General features: G+C 44.6%; 1 protein-coding gene across 1 annotated transcript in view; it reads left to right on the forward strand.

Annotated features, from left to right (window-relative positions):
* The window catches only part of SLC13A4 (solute carrier family 13 member 4), a 256,186-nt gene that overhangs the window by 70,679 nt on the left and 167,637 nt on the right, over positions 1–17,870 (forward strand). Inside the window, 2 exon segments of the mRNA XM_086952476.1 lie at positions 7,486–7,540; positions 13,258–13,297. Coding sequence (XP_086808602.1) covers positions 7,486–7,540; positions 13,258–13,297 — 95 coding nt within the window.

Consider the following 17,870-nt stretch of genomic DNA (forward strand, 5'->3'; position numbering starts at 1 on the left):
GAGCTGCGCCTGTTAAAGCTCTGGCCTTCCCATCCTTGGTATTGCCACTGGTCTGCGTTCCACAGGGGCCACGCTCTCCCAGTAGTACTCTGGCTTGCTGATGATCAACTGTCCCTTGGCTCCCCTGTAGCTCCACGGGGGCCTAGCCCCTTTCAGGCCCCCACAGGTGTCCCACCACTTATCCCCGGAGGTGCCCTTTACATCCGGGCCCGTCTCCTGCACCGGGAGTGCACCACACAGGTCTCTGTCCTACTCAAAATGGCGCCGCCCCTAAGATGGTGTTCATTCACTGCCCCACCAGTCTTCAATGTCCCAGGTCATTGCAGCAAACATTCCCCATCTGCCTCCACTTTCTCAGGACACATCAGGCGCACCTTCTCCCAGTCTCCTTCACACTATGTGGCTGCTCACGGGGTTGCCTAACAGGTCGCAGCACTTCTCCCGATGTACTTGCCAAAGGGGGGATGTCTGCCCGCTCTGCCCCTTATCCCGCTCCTGACATGCGCAGGCCAGCGATCTGCGGTAACGTTCCGCAGGTGCCCGTCTCTCCTGGCAGCTTCCGCAGCAAATGTCCCTGGGTGCAGATCAGGCTACCTCCTCTCGCGCCCCACTTCCAATGCAGGCCCGCGCCTCGCCCGGGTCCCACTCCTCACCGCAGTGCCCACCGACGGCACCAATCGGCCCGGGTCTCCAGGACCCAGCGGGCTTCGCCAGCCCGCTGCCTACACAGCCACTCCGGGACTCTGTACCTGTGCATGCTCAATACAGGGCCAGACACCCAGCGCGTCTCTAGCAGTCCCACGCTGTATGCCGCACCAAAGATTCAGTCTCAGGCTCCGGCGGCAGCCGTTGTCGCGCGAGGCACTGTGCCCCTTCCCCTCCTGGGCCGCGCTGTTCTCCAGGGTCTCGGCTCCCCTTCCAAAGCTCAGCAATTGGCACCCACCAGGCTGCACAGGCTCCTCTCCGCTTCGCCGCACCAGTCCTGCAAAGGGTGGGCACGGATGACACCTCAGTAGGAGAAATCCCAGGATAAACAGGGGGTATCGGCCGGAGCGCTAGCAACTCGCGTCCGCCATGCTGGCTGGTTGGCCACGCCCCCCCAAAAATATGGGCCTCATTTATGAGTTTTTGCCGTAGGGCAGCGCTGCAGGCCTTCCTGCAGCTCTGCCCGACGAAAAAAGAAAAGGGCAGCAATGTGCGTTTTCTATAAGATACGATGCATTCCTGTCCTTTTCCCCTGAGATGGCGCACTATGGGCTGTCATGTGCCAACGCAGGCACATATTCACCATAGTGAAAGGGTGCCCGCGTTGCGGGAATGGTTGTTTTTTTGCAGGAAGGTACACCTTCCTGCACAAAAACAAAATCAAAAGAGGCCAGAAACCGGTCCCTGGAAGCTTGTTTCCTTCCCAGTATAAGAATTGGCTTGGTAGTTTGGTTTGCCCTGTTTCCATCATGCATTGGGACGGGAACAGACTAATTTGCATGTAGCTGGGATGGTGCAGTGAGCTAAAAAACGTGATGGATCAAGCCCTGATCTTTGGACTGGGTAAGAGTGGTCTGCTTAATTCAGACACTCTGTTCATCACCACCCCCCTTTTCTGAATCATGTGCCAATGCAGGCACATTTTCACCATAGTGAAAGGGTGCCCGCGTTGCGAGAATGGTTGTTTTTTTGCAGGAAGGTACACCTTCCTGCACAAAAACAAAATCAAAAGAGGCTTTTTCTTCTTTCTATTTGTGCTGCATTCTGCATTTCTGCAATTCTGCATTTCCTCTTTGTGCCTATTTTTTTTGCGCTGCCTCAGAGTTACGATTTCTTGTAAACCCGGGGCAATATCAAAAAGTCATGGTGCTTGCTGGGAATGCCCCCAGCAGCACCAAATGCATGCCCCTGTAATGCAGAAAACTGCGTTAAAGGGAGCTTTATTTACAAGGCAGCATTAAGCCAAAGAAAGTGGTTAGTGCTGCCTGGTAAATATGGAGCAGGCTCCTGCGCCTTCAGAGTGTCACAAAAAGTAATTCATCGGCGACTCAAGGGGCTTATAAATAAGCTGCTAAGTTTTTGTACTGAAACAAGCCTAGATGTGTTGAGAAAACTGTTACATGCCTTGACTGGGCATCCAACTCAAGCTGATCATAACCATTGCACAGGCCAAATTTTGATAAAAACGTGGGCTCCATTTAGGCAGCTTATTATATTTCCCAGTAGCAGTTCTGGTTGTCTCTCCCATTCTATGGTTTCTATTCAGCACCTGCATGTCTACCCAGAATCATATTTTGTTGGCTCCTTTCTGCAGTGGCTGCATGTCATTATGGGGGGAAACAACACTTACAACGCAACGTTTACAACGCACTACCTTTACAACGAAAATTTTACAATGCAACATCCATTACAACGCATGCCATTACAACGCAACCATTGCAACGCATGTCACTACAACGCATACCACTACAACGCATGTCATTACAACGCAGTCATTACAACGCATACCATTACAACGTATACCTACACTATCCAACACTTACCCTACTGTTGCACCCCCTGGAGTTAGAATAGTAATTTTTACCCCTACACTATCCAACACTTACCCTACTGTTGCACCCCCCTGGAGTTAGAATAGTAATTTTTACCCCTACACTATCCAATACTTACCATGCATGCAATGTAATGGTATGCGTTGTAATGGTATGCGTTGTAAATGTAGTATGCGTTGTAGTGGAATGCGTTGTAATGGATGTTGCGGTGTAAAAAATGCATTGTAAAGGTATGCGTTGTAAAAGTATGTGGTGTAACGACATACATCCCATTATGGGTGCCAACCCCATAAAACCTGGTACCTACGACTGTGCAGGTTGGAGGTTTCAGTTTCATGCTCCAGTGATGCTTGTAGCAGGAAGAAGCTGTGTGGCAGCCCCGATTGTAAATGAAGCCGCAGGAGCCCAAACGGGATCTGGTCGTGCAGCAAGGTAAGAAAACAAAACGCTTTTAAATGGTGTGTGCGTGTGGGTGGTGAGGGGTTGCGTCTGTGAAAGAAAGCATGTGTATGTGGGAGAAAGTGATGGCATGAGTCAGTGAGTGAGTGGTTAAAAGGTTAGGTGAAAGTGAGAATAAATGAGTAAGAGAGTGAGAATGAGTAAGAATTAGTGCAAGTGACTGAGTGAGAATGAATAAGAATGAGTAAAAGTGAGTGCAAGTCAGCGCAAAGCAGAATGCATGAGAATGAGTGACAAATTAAGAGTGAGTGCAATGAGAGTGAACGAGGGATTGACAGAGTGAGTAGGAGTAATCACAAGTGGGTAAGAGAGCGAGTGAGAATGAATGAGCAATAATTAGTGAAAGGGATAATAAGTGAAAATTAATGTGAGTGACAGTGAATGGCAGTGAGTGCAATTGTAAGTTAGAATCAGTGAATGACTTCCGCCCCCGCACTTCTCCACTTCCTCTGCTGTGCGCGCGGTCTAGTTTGCTCCGACTATATATGTGGGATGCAAACCGACGCGCACACGCACAGCGTGCGCGCCAAAGGCAAGCCCGTCTGCGCCCATCATCCTCCCGGAGACGTCTGGCGCCGGCAATGCTGCAAAATTACCGGCCGGTGTGTCATCCCCAATTTGTTTTAACAGGGACGAACTGCTTAATCTTAGGCGACTACCTCCACTTTAGTGCAGTACGGCTGACCTAAGCTTAGGGACAGATTCCATTGCAACAAGTGTGACTACCATCTTCCTCAGGTCACAGCACTTGCATCCAAAATACTCCCTAGCAAGCCTAAGAGTAAACGTATGAGGAAGACACAGGAAACTAAAGCTATCTTAGTTAACTTCCATTCTATGCAAAAGCATGCATCTATGATTTGCTTTCAGACAAGCAGCCTGATCTCTTATTCCTTACGGAGACATGACTGTCAGACGCCCCCAATCCCATGATCGCTGTGGCCATTCCCACGGGCTATAAAATTCTCAGGAAGGATCGTTCTGTGGGTAAGGGTGGTGGGGTCGCTATAATCATAGCATAGATTAGATTGTTCCCTTATTCCGATGAAAACCATAGAGAACACAGAGTTCTAAGGTTTCTGCTGTATTTTATCCCCTCACCAAAGCATTGCAGTTTTTTTTTGATATATAGACCCCCTGGAGCTATCAAAAATGTTATTACTTCACTCATCTCAGCCACCTCCTCCCTGGCCCTAAAATACAAATATTGGCTGATCCTGGGGGATTTTAATATCCATACGGATAATGTGAAAAATCTCCAAGCTACAATCTTGTTGGAGACACTGCAGACCTTCGGCTACCCATGAGAAAGGTCATACTCTCAACCAAATTTTCATAATTTCAACTTGTCTGCTCATCCTCCTTCTCCTATCAATTGTTCTAACCACTTCCTTCTTAAATTTGATATACCTCATTCTTGCTCAACCTCCCGGGCGGTCGCTGAGCAAAAGACCTCCAGCTATAGAACCTTTCATAAAATATTCATCCCAAAGTTAGCCGATGCCGTAGGACACTCTCTACCAGAGCTGCCTAATATCCCGGATTTGGGTGCCCTTCAAATAGATTCCTGCTTCGTACCAACATTGAGGCAGCGGCTCCGGTTATCACCCGTTCCTCTAAGAGGTCGGCTGCGCCGGCTCCCTGGTTTATTGATCTACTCAGAACCAGGGGTGGGCAGAGTTGTAGTGCCACTACGCGGAGTTGCACGGAGTTGTGGAAAAAAATCTGTGCAACTGGAGTCCACGTCCTGCTGCCAGCCGAGGGTCCATGTGCCCAGGATGGGGGTCCCTCGTGCCCGGGCACGTGCCCAGATCCCCCCAGCCTTGGTGGGTTGAGATGTAGGGACCAGGCCCGGGGCCTGGGTTTTGGGCAGGGCCTGGGATGTGGGAGCCCCCGTCCTGCGGCCTGCCAAGGGTCCATCTGCCCGGGACAGGGTCCCTGGTGCAGAGCCCCCGAGCCCTCCGAAGGGCAAGTGGGATCCCTACCCCAAAGGCTCGGGCGGTCATATTGACGTCCTTCGGTTCCGGCCATCTGGTCACGCCTTTCCCATCTTCCATCTGGTTGCACCCAATGCTTTCCAATGGGGCAACCAGATGGCCTGGCTGCCCTGGAAGTCCAGATGAGGGCTTGTCTGCCTCCCTGATCCCAACCAGGCTCCAGGAGATCGTGCACCCTCATGCCCTGGGTCCCCTCCGTCAATCGGTGTGCACGGGTTACCAGAAAGAAGGGTAGCTTTCCTCTTGATCACTAGGGACAGGTTATGCCGGAACTGCTACTGGGCTGGCGGTTTTCAGCTGGGGACCAGAAGGGCTGGGACCAGGCACTACCTTCCCCCCTGTCCCGGGCTCCGTCCTCTGGCATGCCTTGTGGCAAAGTGCCAGGGGTGGGCTCCATCAGTCCCGGGCAGTCCTCCCCTGGTTGTCCAGGCCCGAAGAGCTCCGTCCGGGTGCTCCCACCCCGAGCGCCGTCCCATGATCTGGGCCCGGGCGGGCCTTCCCCAGCATGGCTGGGTTCAGGAGTATAGGCCGGAGCCCTTGATGGCCTGGAGCAGGCCCGTGGAGGCCTACCCTGTGCGGCCCTGCCCGGGGGCGGACCCAGGGATGGGTTAAGCTCTGCCATGGGCCTTGGGTCGGCGGTCCGCCAAGGACCCCTATTCTCAGCCCTGGGCCTGAGACCCAGCTGGGGTCTCCAAGCCCCTGAGTCCTGCATGAGCAGGATGGAGCCCTCCGGTGAAGGCTCAGGAAGGGCAGATGGGCGACCTTCGGCCCGGTCATCTGGTTCCGCTCTTCCCCTCGGCCATCTACTGAGGAGAAAAGCACGACCAGAGGGCAGGGTATGCTAGAACCACTCCTGGGATGGCAGTTCCCAGCTGGGAACCAGATGGACTAGGACAGGGCACCACCATCTTCCCTGTTCGGGGCTCCGTCCTCTGGCCTGCCACGTGGCAAAGTGCCCAGGACAGGCTCTATCGGGCCTAGGCGGTCCTCCCTAGGGCTTCCAGGCCCAAGAGCTCTGGCTGGGTGCTCCCTACACTGGGCTCCGTCCTCCACTCCACCATAGGCCTGGGGCCTAGGGCCGTCGGGCGTTCCCCAGCTCAGTTTGGATTCAGGAGCTCCGGCTGGTTCCAAAGGGATTTTTGAACAGTGCTACAATCCAAATAGCTAAAAGAAAATACATCAAATATGGCAGAAAGCTAGATCTTCAAACAGAAAGCGTGCTTTTTCGGATTTGGGGGAAATTCTCTCAGTAGTTTTTGAGAAATTAAGGTTAAACATTTAGGTACATGTGGACGGTTAGGTTTGCAGAACACTCACAGGATCCCATGGCCACACAACTTTAAATAATAGAGCAATCTGATTGGCTGGGAGGTCCTCTTTTCATGTGGTCTGTCTTGCTCCTGCAGGAATGAGAAGCTTCCGCTAGCCCCATGGGAGATCATGGGAGATTGCGCTCTTATTGGCTTGCCATACATTAGAAGAAATGTTGCGGCCACCATTACAGGACAGAGGAACTCGGTCCCTGTGTCATAAAAATTATTTAAAAATAGGGTATAAGGAGTAGGGGTACCCTGAATCCCAGGACCTTGCCGGGGGGATCCCAGATGGACCCTGCCGTGGGCAAATAAAAAGAAAATGGTGGGAGCCTGTGGCACTCCCCTGCTCCTAAGAGAGTCCCATGGAAGCTCAAGAGCAGCACTGGCTCCCGCGAGAATCCTGCAGGGTTGGAAAACCATTTTAAAAAACAGTAGGGTGTGATTTTGGTGGGTTCCCCTCATATAGGCGATTGACCCTGTGTCTAACCCATGCAATGCATAGCCAAAGGCCATACATGACGGGGTGGCATGAAGGCTTGTTTGTAAATATCCTCTACTTTCTCCTCCATCTGCTTTCTTAAACTAAAAAAATTGCAGCCTCCTCACGACTGCATGCATGTAGGGCAGCCATTGTGAAAACTAGAAATGCATTTTGGGTCTCTATAGTTTGCACCTCGTGACTACCTGTTTCCAATTTTTGGTAAATTGCTCATGCAAAAAGGCCTTTCAGAGTCGATTCTGCATTTATGAATCTTTGATACCTCGAAATAGTGCTTTCTTATTTCAGATTCAGAAATAAAAAATTACTATTTAGAAATCTTACGACTCTCCGAATGGGCTTCAGTACATGATAAAAGCTCTTTTTACCATTTGTTAACCAGTTTGCCGTTGGATAAAGAATGGGTAATCTTTAGTACTTATGTCTCTTTCTTCCCTAATACACTCCCCTTTGGAGAGTATATACCATGTTTTCACCTTCTCAGGCCCCACTGCTTGAATAATGCTTTTTTTGAGTATTTTTACATTGGTAGCCACTTTTTTAATTGTTATAACCTTGAGCCCTAAACCTTGATCATTTTAGCCTGAATTCCTTGATTCTCCCATTCCATGGCTAGTAACACCATTTGTGTCCGGCTTCCCTGTATCATTAACATTTTACCTATGTTTTCTCCACAGGTCTACATGAGAAGACAGGGCAAGCCAGCATCGAGTTCATCTTTATCAATGAAGAGTAAAAATGTTTTTATATTTTATTTATAGGTTGCAGACATAACTTGGGAGGGAGGAGTGCAGAGCACATACCAAGTGATATAGTAGACTTCTTTATTGGTAGCGATGTATAGATCACACAGACGGATTTAAAATATCCAGCCATACAGTTGAAGCCAATGGAACTTGATCACAGCTGGGGCAAAGTGAATGAATTTGTGTTGACCTGTGATTAGACAATCTACAGCATGTAGAGACACGTTTGAGAGACTAAAAGGACTCAGGAAGTCCTGTCAAGAGTGATTTTCACCATCCGGGTCAGCTGGAGTGTTGGAGAAAGTAGGGGCTTTCATTTCTGGAGTCAAGAAAGTGGATACCAAAAGATTTTAATTCTTTGCAAGGTGGGTTTTAAAGGAAAGATAAGTGTGAATGTGTAATACAAGAGAGTGATGGAAGGAATATTTAAAGCGGCACAAAGGAATATTCATATATGTTTGCTGTGCTTGGCCTGCAAGAGGCACCCATTCAGTTTTGAGAGGGTTCAACTTCAGACAGACCGTGGACATCCATTATCCATTGGATAAAGAAAGCCTGGGCTTAAGTTTTTGGATGTAGCTAGCTAATGATCCTTTTTGATAAATTGGCTAATCACTATAATTGAGGTCTGTTATTACCCAGGTGGTTTAATTGGCCCATGGGCATTCCATGCAGAGATATTTAAAAATTATGGATATTTGGTTGGAACATCAATTGACTAAGTCAAGTGACAGCAAGACAGGGATAGGATTATCTGGGCATACTGGTGACTGAAAGTTCTCCAGAGAGGAGATGAATCGGTACAGGAGTTGGTCCTCGATGCCGAAGAGCAGGGAGGGAATGGAGAGAACATCCAATGATTGGCAGTTTTCAAGGCCACCATGAGGTCTGGTAGAATTAGGAAGTATGGCTCTTTTTTGTGTTTGTTTTTTTAATTGAAATCCATATATTATATAACTTAGCATCTTACTATTCATACATAAAAATTCATCAATTACATCAGATTGGCAAAAATTATAGTTTTACATAAAACACCTAATAAAAAAAATTCAACAAACTGACAAATCAGAAACTATATTTTAGATCCAACGAAATAAAACACATATTATCTTAAAACAACATCCATTGCCCTATATTCCCATCAATTTAAACATATACTCAGATCTTATATTCCTAAAATATGAGCCAAGTAAACACATATATCAAAATGTAACTTGATCCTATATAGTTTACTAAGATCACAAAAGCTATTCTAGACGAAATATAGTTTTACTACTTTCTTTTCCTAAGAATCATAAAAGTCAGGACACCACCAATGGAAATTCCAGTATCAATTCTGCAGATTAAACATCACCATTAAAAAACACAGCCCAAATCTTATTGAACTTCTTCAGCCCAACCGTTCGTAAGATATACGCTCATTCACTTCTTTTAACCTGTCCCATTTTACGGACCCATTCATATTTTGATGGTATTAAATCCGATCGCCCTCTTTGAAGTAGAAGTGATCTGGCAACAGCCATTCCAATGTATAGGAGTTTAGTCGTTTTGTCAGGTAGGCTGAGGTCTGGATCATAGCCAAGCAATATCAACAAAGCATTTGGACCACTTATTAATATACATTCAGTTGTTAAATAATCAAAAATGTCGTACCAACATTTCTGGATCAGGGGGCACTGTAATATTATATGTGTCCAATTGGCAGAACGGTGATTGTGGCACCGAAAAAACTGCGCTGATTGGTTAGGCTTGACCTTGGCTATAAAGCTAGGAGTTCTATACAGTAGCCACTTACTAAAAAATAGCATCCTTCACCAATTAGCCCCTCTGACCGTGTTGAAATTTAGTTTATTAATTGTAGACCAAACATTTGCAGTGATTCCTAACTCCTCAAATGTATCCCATTTAATTATGGCCTTAGCCTCTAGATCTTTCCCCTTGATTGAGGCTAGACGTTTCTTTCATTCTCCAGGTTTTTTTCAAAACCGTTTCTTCTAATAAGTCATGAACTAAACATTTCTGATTGACAATCTGGGCCTAGTCCAGACTACCAAAAAACTTCCTTAGAGAGTTATATGACCCCAAGAGAAGAAAATTATGGGGAATTAGACAAGACATTTCATTTGTGTTCAACCATCTATCACTGCGCAGGAAATCCGAAAGTTTCCGGAACCCTGCCTTAGTCCAATTTTGAATAATTGTGGATGAATCTTTAATTCCTGCAGAGGAAATAAGACCCAGTATAGGAGTTGAACTATTAATTGCCAAAATAGAGTACCTTTTATAAAAAAAGCGTGAAAACCAATGTAGACATTTATAGCATACTAATTTAGAAGATCTAAAATTGATTATGGGCAATGGATCTGATTTTCTTTACAAATTAAATTCATAACATTTTTTACAAAAAAACCTGAGTTTAATTTGTGCTTAAATCTAGACAAATATTGTGCAAAGTATGCGTAGTAATAATCCTTCAAATTAGGGAGAGCTAACCCGCCATCTGCCCTCTCCTCATATAAAGTGCTCAGTGTGATTCATGGGACCTTTTTGCCCCAAAGAAATTATGTAAACATAGACTCTAGTTAAATAAAAAAAGAATTAACTAAGACACATGGGATTGCTGAGAAGAGAAAGTTAAAAAGTGGAAGCACTGACATTTTGATCCAAGCCACCCTGCCTAGAAAAGATAATTGGAGGGAATGCCATCGGGTAAACAAATCTTGAACTTTTCGTAATAATGGAACAAAAATGAAATCTTATAGATCCGAAATCAATTATGTGAAGTAGACCCCTAAATATCTCTTCGAATTTGTGTTTAAACATGAGATAATATCAGGGTGTAAATCCCTTGACGCCCCACCGCTGCAAAGTAATATTTCTGTGTTTTTCAAAATTAATTTTATAACCTCCAAATGTCTCATACCGTTCAAAAAATGTGGAAGGCCTTTCCCTGCACTTCCTTCTCTGGCATTATAATGAGCACGATGTCATCAGCATATAATTTTATTTTATCCAGATTTGGAAGTGGAGGGCAAATATCCATATTATTCTTAATCGCTATCGTGAGGGGTTCAATAAAAAAGGCAAATAGCACCAGGGATAACGGTAATCCCGGTCTAGTTCCTCTTTTGACTTTTACTTTGCCAGCCTTAGTTGCATTGAGAATGATGTTGGCCTCAGCATTCGCGTATAACCTCTCCACCAACCCCATAATTTTAGAGGGAATACCAAATTTAGCCAGGCTACAGAATAAAGATTCCCATATCACCAGATCAAATGCCTTTTTGGCATCTAAAAAAAGCACTAATGCTTGTATCTTCTGAATATCAAAATAGTCAAGTGCCTCCACTAAAAAGTGCGTGTTCGTGCAAAGTTGCCTTCCAGGAATAAAACCATTTTGATTGTGATGAATTAAATATGAAGCAATTCCATTAAAACGATTAGCTAAAAGTTTAGTTATTATTTTGTAGTCAGAGTTTAGAAGCGTAATGGGGCTATATGAGTTGGGATCTTCACTATTTTTACCTTTTTTTTAAAAAGCTGACTACACTGCCTTCTCTAAATGAAAGAGGAATAGGCCCACCCTCAAAAATTGCATGTATAACTAATAATAAATAATCCCCAATTACACCTAAAAACGTTTTAAAACATTCGGCTGGCAGAACATCCGGGCTGCAGGCTTTAGCGTTTTGAAGATTTTTGATGACCTCCCCTAACTCATCTTTTGTAAAAGGGTTTATCATGTGCCCTTTATCCTCCTCAGATAGCCCAGGTAATTCATTTTCCTGAAGAAAATCTTCCAAAGATGATATATCAATTGGTAATTGCTGGCCATAGATATTCCTATAGTGTTGGACCATTATATCTCCAATTTCTCCAGAATCCTCAGTACAGGAGCTAGAGGTGGGCATGTCAATTCCACTATTTGATTCTTTGTGGCCCGTTTCCTAGCCTGCCATGCCAAAAATCTCCCAGTGTAATTACTTTCTTCATAGATCTTTTGCCTATCCTGCTGGAAAAGGTCATCCCTCCTGGGCTCTTTGTTGTCCAAGAGTCAAAGGGCATTGGTGTTCAATTTGTCTGCAATTAAATCAAATAGGCTGCAGCCAGGTGTGGTGAACTAGTCAAAATGGAGGCACCTTTGTCAAGTATGTATTGAGATCGAGGCAATAGTTATAGCGATGGATGTTTTTTTATTCAAAAGAGGAAGATCTCAGTGCAGTGTGGGTCACATGTGTTGTTTAGGATGAGAGCCATTTTTATTTCTGGGAACAATTTCATGATATACCAATGAATGTTGTCATCCACAAAGGCAGCGGCTCTGAACAATGCCAGTATGTTAGGGAAAACCGCGTGGGCTGTAGAAAGAGGGCCATAGAGAAGTGAGGAGAATAGAATGTGAAAAGAGTTAAAGATGTAATGAAATGCCTTCAAAGTCAGATTCGCTTGAAAAACAATTTTTCACAATGAGTAGGGTCTCAGTTTGAAGAAGCACAAAGGAGTTTGGAGTTCAGAAGCCGGTATTCAGTGAAGACATTGAGGACCCTACTGTACATGCTGATAGACTAAGAGCAAAACACTAGGAAATGGAACTCTAGTCTATGTACAAAATCACATTTTTTAGCAAACAATAGTGTCGCTTGTTAATTAATAGCAATGGAAGATGGTACAAACCAAGGGTGCAGAGTTCAGAGTGGTAGTGAGTAAAGGAATCCTTTCCAAGAGTAAAGAAGTGCTTTCCTTCTTCTATTCTTCGGGTTGTAAAGGAATATAGGTAGGAAAGTAATATGACCAAGACACAATGTTGCAGTCAATGGAAGCCCTTTGGTACCAGATTCTAATAAATAACAGGCATGTCAATCAGTCTGTCCTTGACAAGAGTGCTATATTTTGTTTTATTTATTTGTTTTGCTTTCACATGCAACAGAAGTTTAAGGTTTAATATTTGAAGAAAAAGTAATTCTGCCTTTTAAATGTGGCGTTCAAGTGTTTGCAGAGAAACAGAAGTACAAAATTAACCATTGCAGCGGGAAGTCAATTTGGAATGGTATTGTGCACGCATTGTCATCGTTTTACAATTCCAAAATGGCCAATGCATTTAGAAGGAAAACAGTGGCCATCTGATAAAACAATTGTAAAAAATGATCAAGTATGTAGAATGCCATTCCAGAATGCCTGACTGCTTGTCAGGCTAGGGATACACATGGTGCAGCTCTCTGCAAGGTGCAGTGTGGGGAGAAAGCAGTCCTGTTTCATAGTTTGGGGAGCTGTTGGGCACTAAAAAGGTGTAAAATCCATAAAATAAGGAACAAATATTTTACAAATAATATGAACAAAAAGGACGTACCCACTGCAAGCCACACCAACCCTGGCTGTTGTTGCACTTGGCCGTTTCTTCATCAGCCTGGTCTGGATTTTTAAGTGTAGGACGATAAGAAAGGCAGCAATTTTGCTGTGGCGCTGAAGTGCACTCCTTTTCAGGTGGATGTGCACATATGATTTGGGTAAAAGGCTGTCACTTACAAAATTGGGAGGAGAAACATAAAAAGTAGAATGGTTGAAGCAGAGGAAACAAAACAGGAACCAAAGAGGAGAAGACTGATAAGTAGGTGGAAAAGAAATCTAGCATGTTTGGGTGTGTCACAATATGAAGGAAGGAATAACAATAATAATAATATAAATTTGCTTTAATTTTTTTTTTAGCGCTACTGCCAAGGACTTGAGCACGTTAATGCAAGCCAAGGTAGGTTGACTGGCAGTCCCATTCTTTTTATAGAATTCTATGAGGAAGGCGAGTATTATGCGCTTATATAGGGATAGGACAGGCATATTGACTAGCCAAGAGGTATGGTGCAACATAGGGGCCGATTATGATCGCGGACGGACTTGCGTCCGTCCGCGATCATTGAGGAGGAGGGGACGTCCGCATGGGCTGCGGAGTCCCCTCCTGTGCGATTAGGATGTGACCGCCAGGGTGGCGGTCACATCCTCTATTTTTAACATTGCGGCGGGTGCGGCTTCAAGCTGCACCGGCGGCAATGTTAAAAATGCACGCATTGCATTTGCATGCAGAAAGAGGCAGGCACCGCGCGGTGCCTGCCGCTTTCTGCATACAAATGCAGGGGGGTACCATAGGTACCCCCCATGTGCATCCCCCACCCCCCTTCACCTAGGGGGCCCGCAACGGGCCCCCGCAGTGAAGTTACACATGCTTTTCCACGGCGGAAAAGCCGCCGCGGAAAAGCATGTTTGCAGGCACATACTAATCTGGCGGACGGTGTCTGAGAGACACCGTCACCAGATTAGTGCTTTTCCTCCGCGGTTGTAAGCCAACCGCGGAGGAAAAGCTGCGGACGGAAACCAGGACCCACCAGCCATCCTAATGTAGCGGTGGGTCTTTGGTGGGTCCGCTGCGGATTTTCCGCATCCTCCGGGCCGGCGGTGGCTTCCGCCGGCCCGGAGGATGCGGAAAATCCGCAATCATAATGAGCCCCATAGTACCCTACTTACATAATTTACTTCTATCAAGCAAGATGGTGACATGGGGACTTTGTTTGTGCTCGTTCTGTTGGGCCTCCCGGCAGCCTTTGACACCTCAGCTGATTGTTAGGTTAGAAAACATTGTGGTCTTTTCTAAACAAGGACACATAATAAGTCAAAATGGGCTCTGACTCTTTCCTCTCAAACCCTTTCAAAATCACTTTTGGCTTATCTCAGAGTTCTGCTCTTGCTGCTACTTTTTAATGGTTGTATGACTGTACAACACAGGTAAAGACATCCTATGCCTTTACCACGCATTTTTTACCATGCATGTTTTACCATGAAAATGATTTTACAACGCATGCCATTACCACACGTTGGTTTTATATATGAAAACAATGTATTTGTGAGGGGAGACCTCCCACCCCCCCAGCTTACCTTAAATGCATGGTAAAGGCATGCACGTGGTAAAAATATGCGTGCTAAAGAATGCGTTGTAAAGGTACAACGAGGTAAAAACCTTGTTGTAAAAGGCTGTTTCCCCATTTTAATTGTTACACGTCCCGACTTGGAACCGTCTTTAAAACTCAGAACATGAATATTCAAATAAATACAGTCGACAAAAGACATGTTTAACCCTAAATAACAATAAACGGCTAGAACTCAAGACTCAATGCTATGGAATCTGAAATACTGCTCCTGAGACCACTCAAACCTACAGCTCTCCCTGTCATCAAGGCAGGAATGCTGGGACCCACATCAGTTTCCACACAGAAGATAGACAGCCTTTCAAGTGGACAAAGTCACCATAACTGTGTTCTATCATCCATGTTTGTTACACAGCGCACTGTCTTTATGATAATGGGGTTCTGCTTGGGCTAGTGCAATCCAATCTATATGGGGCTATCACTGAAGACATGTTCAGGGCACCAGAGAGCACAGAACCTTGTTTATTGGTTCATTTTAGGCCTACAAACAATTTGATCACATCACACCTGCTTGAAAGGTCTCCGTTTGTCAGAACTCTAGACACTAGCTTTTTAAAATATATTTCTTGATCATTGGAACAAATTAGTGTAGCACACTGGATAACAATGATTTGTAAATGTAAAGTCAAGGACTAGAAAAATGTAGTCTACCGAAATGGAGAGAGAGGTGGAAACTATGCCTCTATGTAAAAAGAAATCTGAAGTAAATGTAAATGTATTTGAGCTTATATAGTGCACAGCTACCCACAAAGGGTTTCCCGGCGCTTGCTTAGGGAACCCGTCCTGGTATTCCCCTGTGAGATAACCCCGGCAGGGTATCCACAAGGTGAAAGCCAGGCATCCCGCCGCGAGGGGCCGTTGTGGAGATTAAGCAAGCTATTGCCCAGAGTCGCAGAGTGTGAACCCATGAGTTGAGAAGGCACCGGAGTGAGAATTATCGAGTCCGTGGAATTTTTTGAGCCCAAGACCCGCCGAGGCGGGGAATTGAACCCTTGTCCAGGGCTGATCTCAGCTACCAGGTCTGCTGCCTCTAACCCCTGAGCCACACTTCTCCAAGTAGGATCCTCGATTGCCTTTTCAGTTTAAGAAAGTAATGTAAACATTATGAGAACTAAAGAAACTGTGTTTGAAGAAATGATGAAGAGAAAAATTCCATGGAAGAATACTCTCTTAATTGTTGCAGAGGTAACGATGGCATCCTAGTTAGTCTAGGGGGGTATCTGGGTAACATGTATGATAAAGGAAAACAGAGTTTTTCTTGGAATACAAATATTCAAACTACCAACAAATCAATTATATCAATAAATGATTCTAATTCAGTATGGGCATAATGTTATCAGAAAGTGAGAGACAGAAACAGAAACAGTCCAGTGCAATAATTGTATTGACAGAAAACTTCACTACAGACTAATACGTAGCGTATTTTGTGCCCAGAAGTGATCAACACAGTCTTTAAGAAAGGTTATACCATGTGAATTATAAACACAAGGCCAGTTGTTTATCTTAAATGTTGCGACTAAAGCAGAGGGTCATCATCAGGACTGACCTTTCCATGTAACTCAGGACCACCCCATCGCTCCACCAATTCAGCTAAGGACTCAAGATCTGAATGAACAGATCACCATGAAGTAGGTAGCAACTCCAGCGCCTTGACACCCTCACGGGTGATTTGCTGTGCTTTACAAATCCTTGATTGATTGATTGATTGATTAAGGGCAACATTTATCTGAAAAAGTAGAGGCTGTGCGGTTCCATGCCAGAATTGAGAGATGCTAAGTGAAGACAAAATGAATTATTTGTGGAGAATTAAATAGATAATATGTAGAGCACTACACAGAAAAGATCTGGGGATACAGGACCCAAAAGCATGAATTGGGAGTTGACTAAGGAATGAGTTGGGTCCTGAAATGACCTGGAAAGCAGAAGGGTAGTTCTTAATACTGATGTGTTGCAACCATTAAAAGGTCAGAGACAAACTATCGCCCTCAATGCCCATGTCTTTTTTGAGGATACTTATCAGCGTAGAGTGTTTCTCTGGGTTAAATGTGGCAGATAAATCAAAAATCCAAGACATGATTGCCTGAAGTCAAGGATGTGAACTGCGTCATCAACTACTGGTAGCAACACAGTTTTGGTTATGCAACCCTGTGTGAAAACCAATTGAAACACATCAAAATATCATTATCAGAGACGTGCTGTGTGAGTTGCACCACAGCATATTGTTCAATACCTTTGACCAGAAAGACCAGATCTGAGAGAGGATGAAAGTTGTTAAGATACCCTCATTCAGCTGATGGATTCAGTCACTCCATGTGCAAGAGAGAGGTTGACTAGTATTTGTTCGATAGAGGCACTGGGCTGAGAGCACTGCAAGTGTGAGTGATTCAGTGATTATATAGGCTCCATTCACTAGGTGGGACTTCACTATGATGTTGACATTCCTGCAGCCTTAGGCGTTAGAAGAAGGGTTGTGGGGGTACTACAGCCAACATAGCAGTAAAGATACGAACACTTTGGGTACATGATGAGCCCGGTGCTCAATTCCCAGAGAAACCAGTCACATAACCAGTTAGTTATCCAAATGGAAAAATATACTTGTTTGTCTGAGATATAAATCAATGTCCAACACCATCAGTTCATTGGCCATCTAAGTGTGTAGTTATTCCAATACCAGCACCCGGATGAAAAACATCTTTTCTGTATACAAGCACAGCCAACATGTCTGGGTCTGTTCAAAGATTAAAAAGGACCAATACAGCCAAACATAACATACAAAATTAAGTAACATATCAGTCTTAAAATGTTGATTCTCGCCAACTTAAGGTATGCTCATAAGGCCATATTACAGATCTTTACTTCCCTTAATTAAAAAACAAACAGTGTATGAATTTGTCTAATATAGTGTTTTTTTTGTTGCTATTTTCTTTCGGAATACACTATAATACCGTTGGAACAATAGTGGCTGTCTTATAAGACGTTGAATTGATTCACACCTTTGGGTAAGTGGTTTTAGTGGAACAATTTTGAGAATTGGATTAGGTGTTTTTGACCATTTTTAGATGGTCTTTTTCTACTATGGATTGCATCTAAAGGGGTTCTTACATTCGCTTGGGTGTCTGAAGACAAAACGTGTGTGAATGTTGGCTTGAAATTTATATCAAGAATCTTTGTTCCAATGCATCTTTGAATTTAGGCCACTCAACCATTTCTAATCATATACCATCAATTTTCTACATTTTTGTATTCAATAAAGCAGTATAATTCAAACTGGCAATCACTGCTGCAACGTAATGTTTTACTGGGGGGATTCTCTGTACAATATTATGGTTTTTTTTTTCAATATGTTGA

This window comes from Lissotriton vulgaris, chromosome 1_2 (genome assembly GCF_964263255.1).
Source record: "Lissotriton vulgaris chromosome 1_2, aLisVul1.2, whole genome shotgun sequence".
Taxonomy (NCBI): Eukaryota; Metazoa; Chordata; class Amphibia; order Caudata; family Salamandridae; genus Lissotriton; species Lissotriton vulgaris.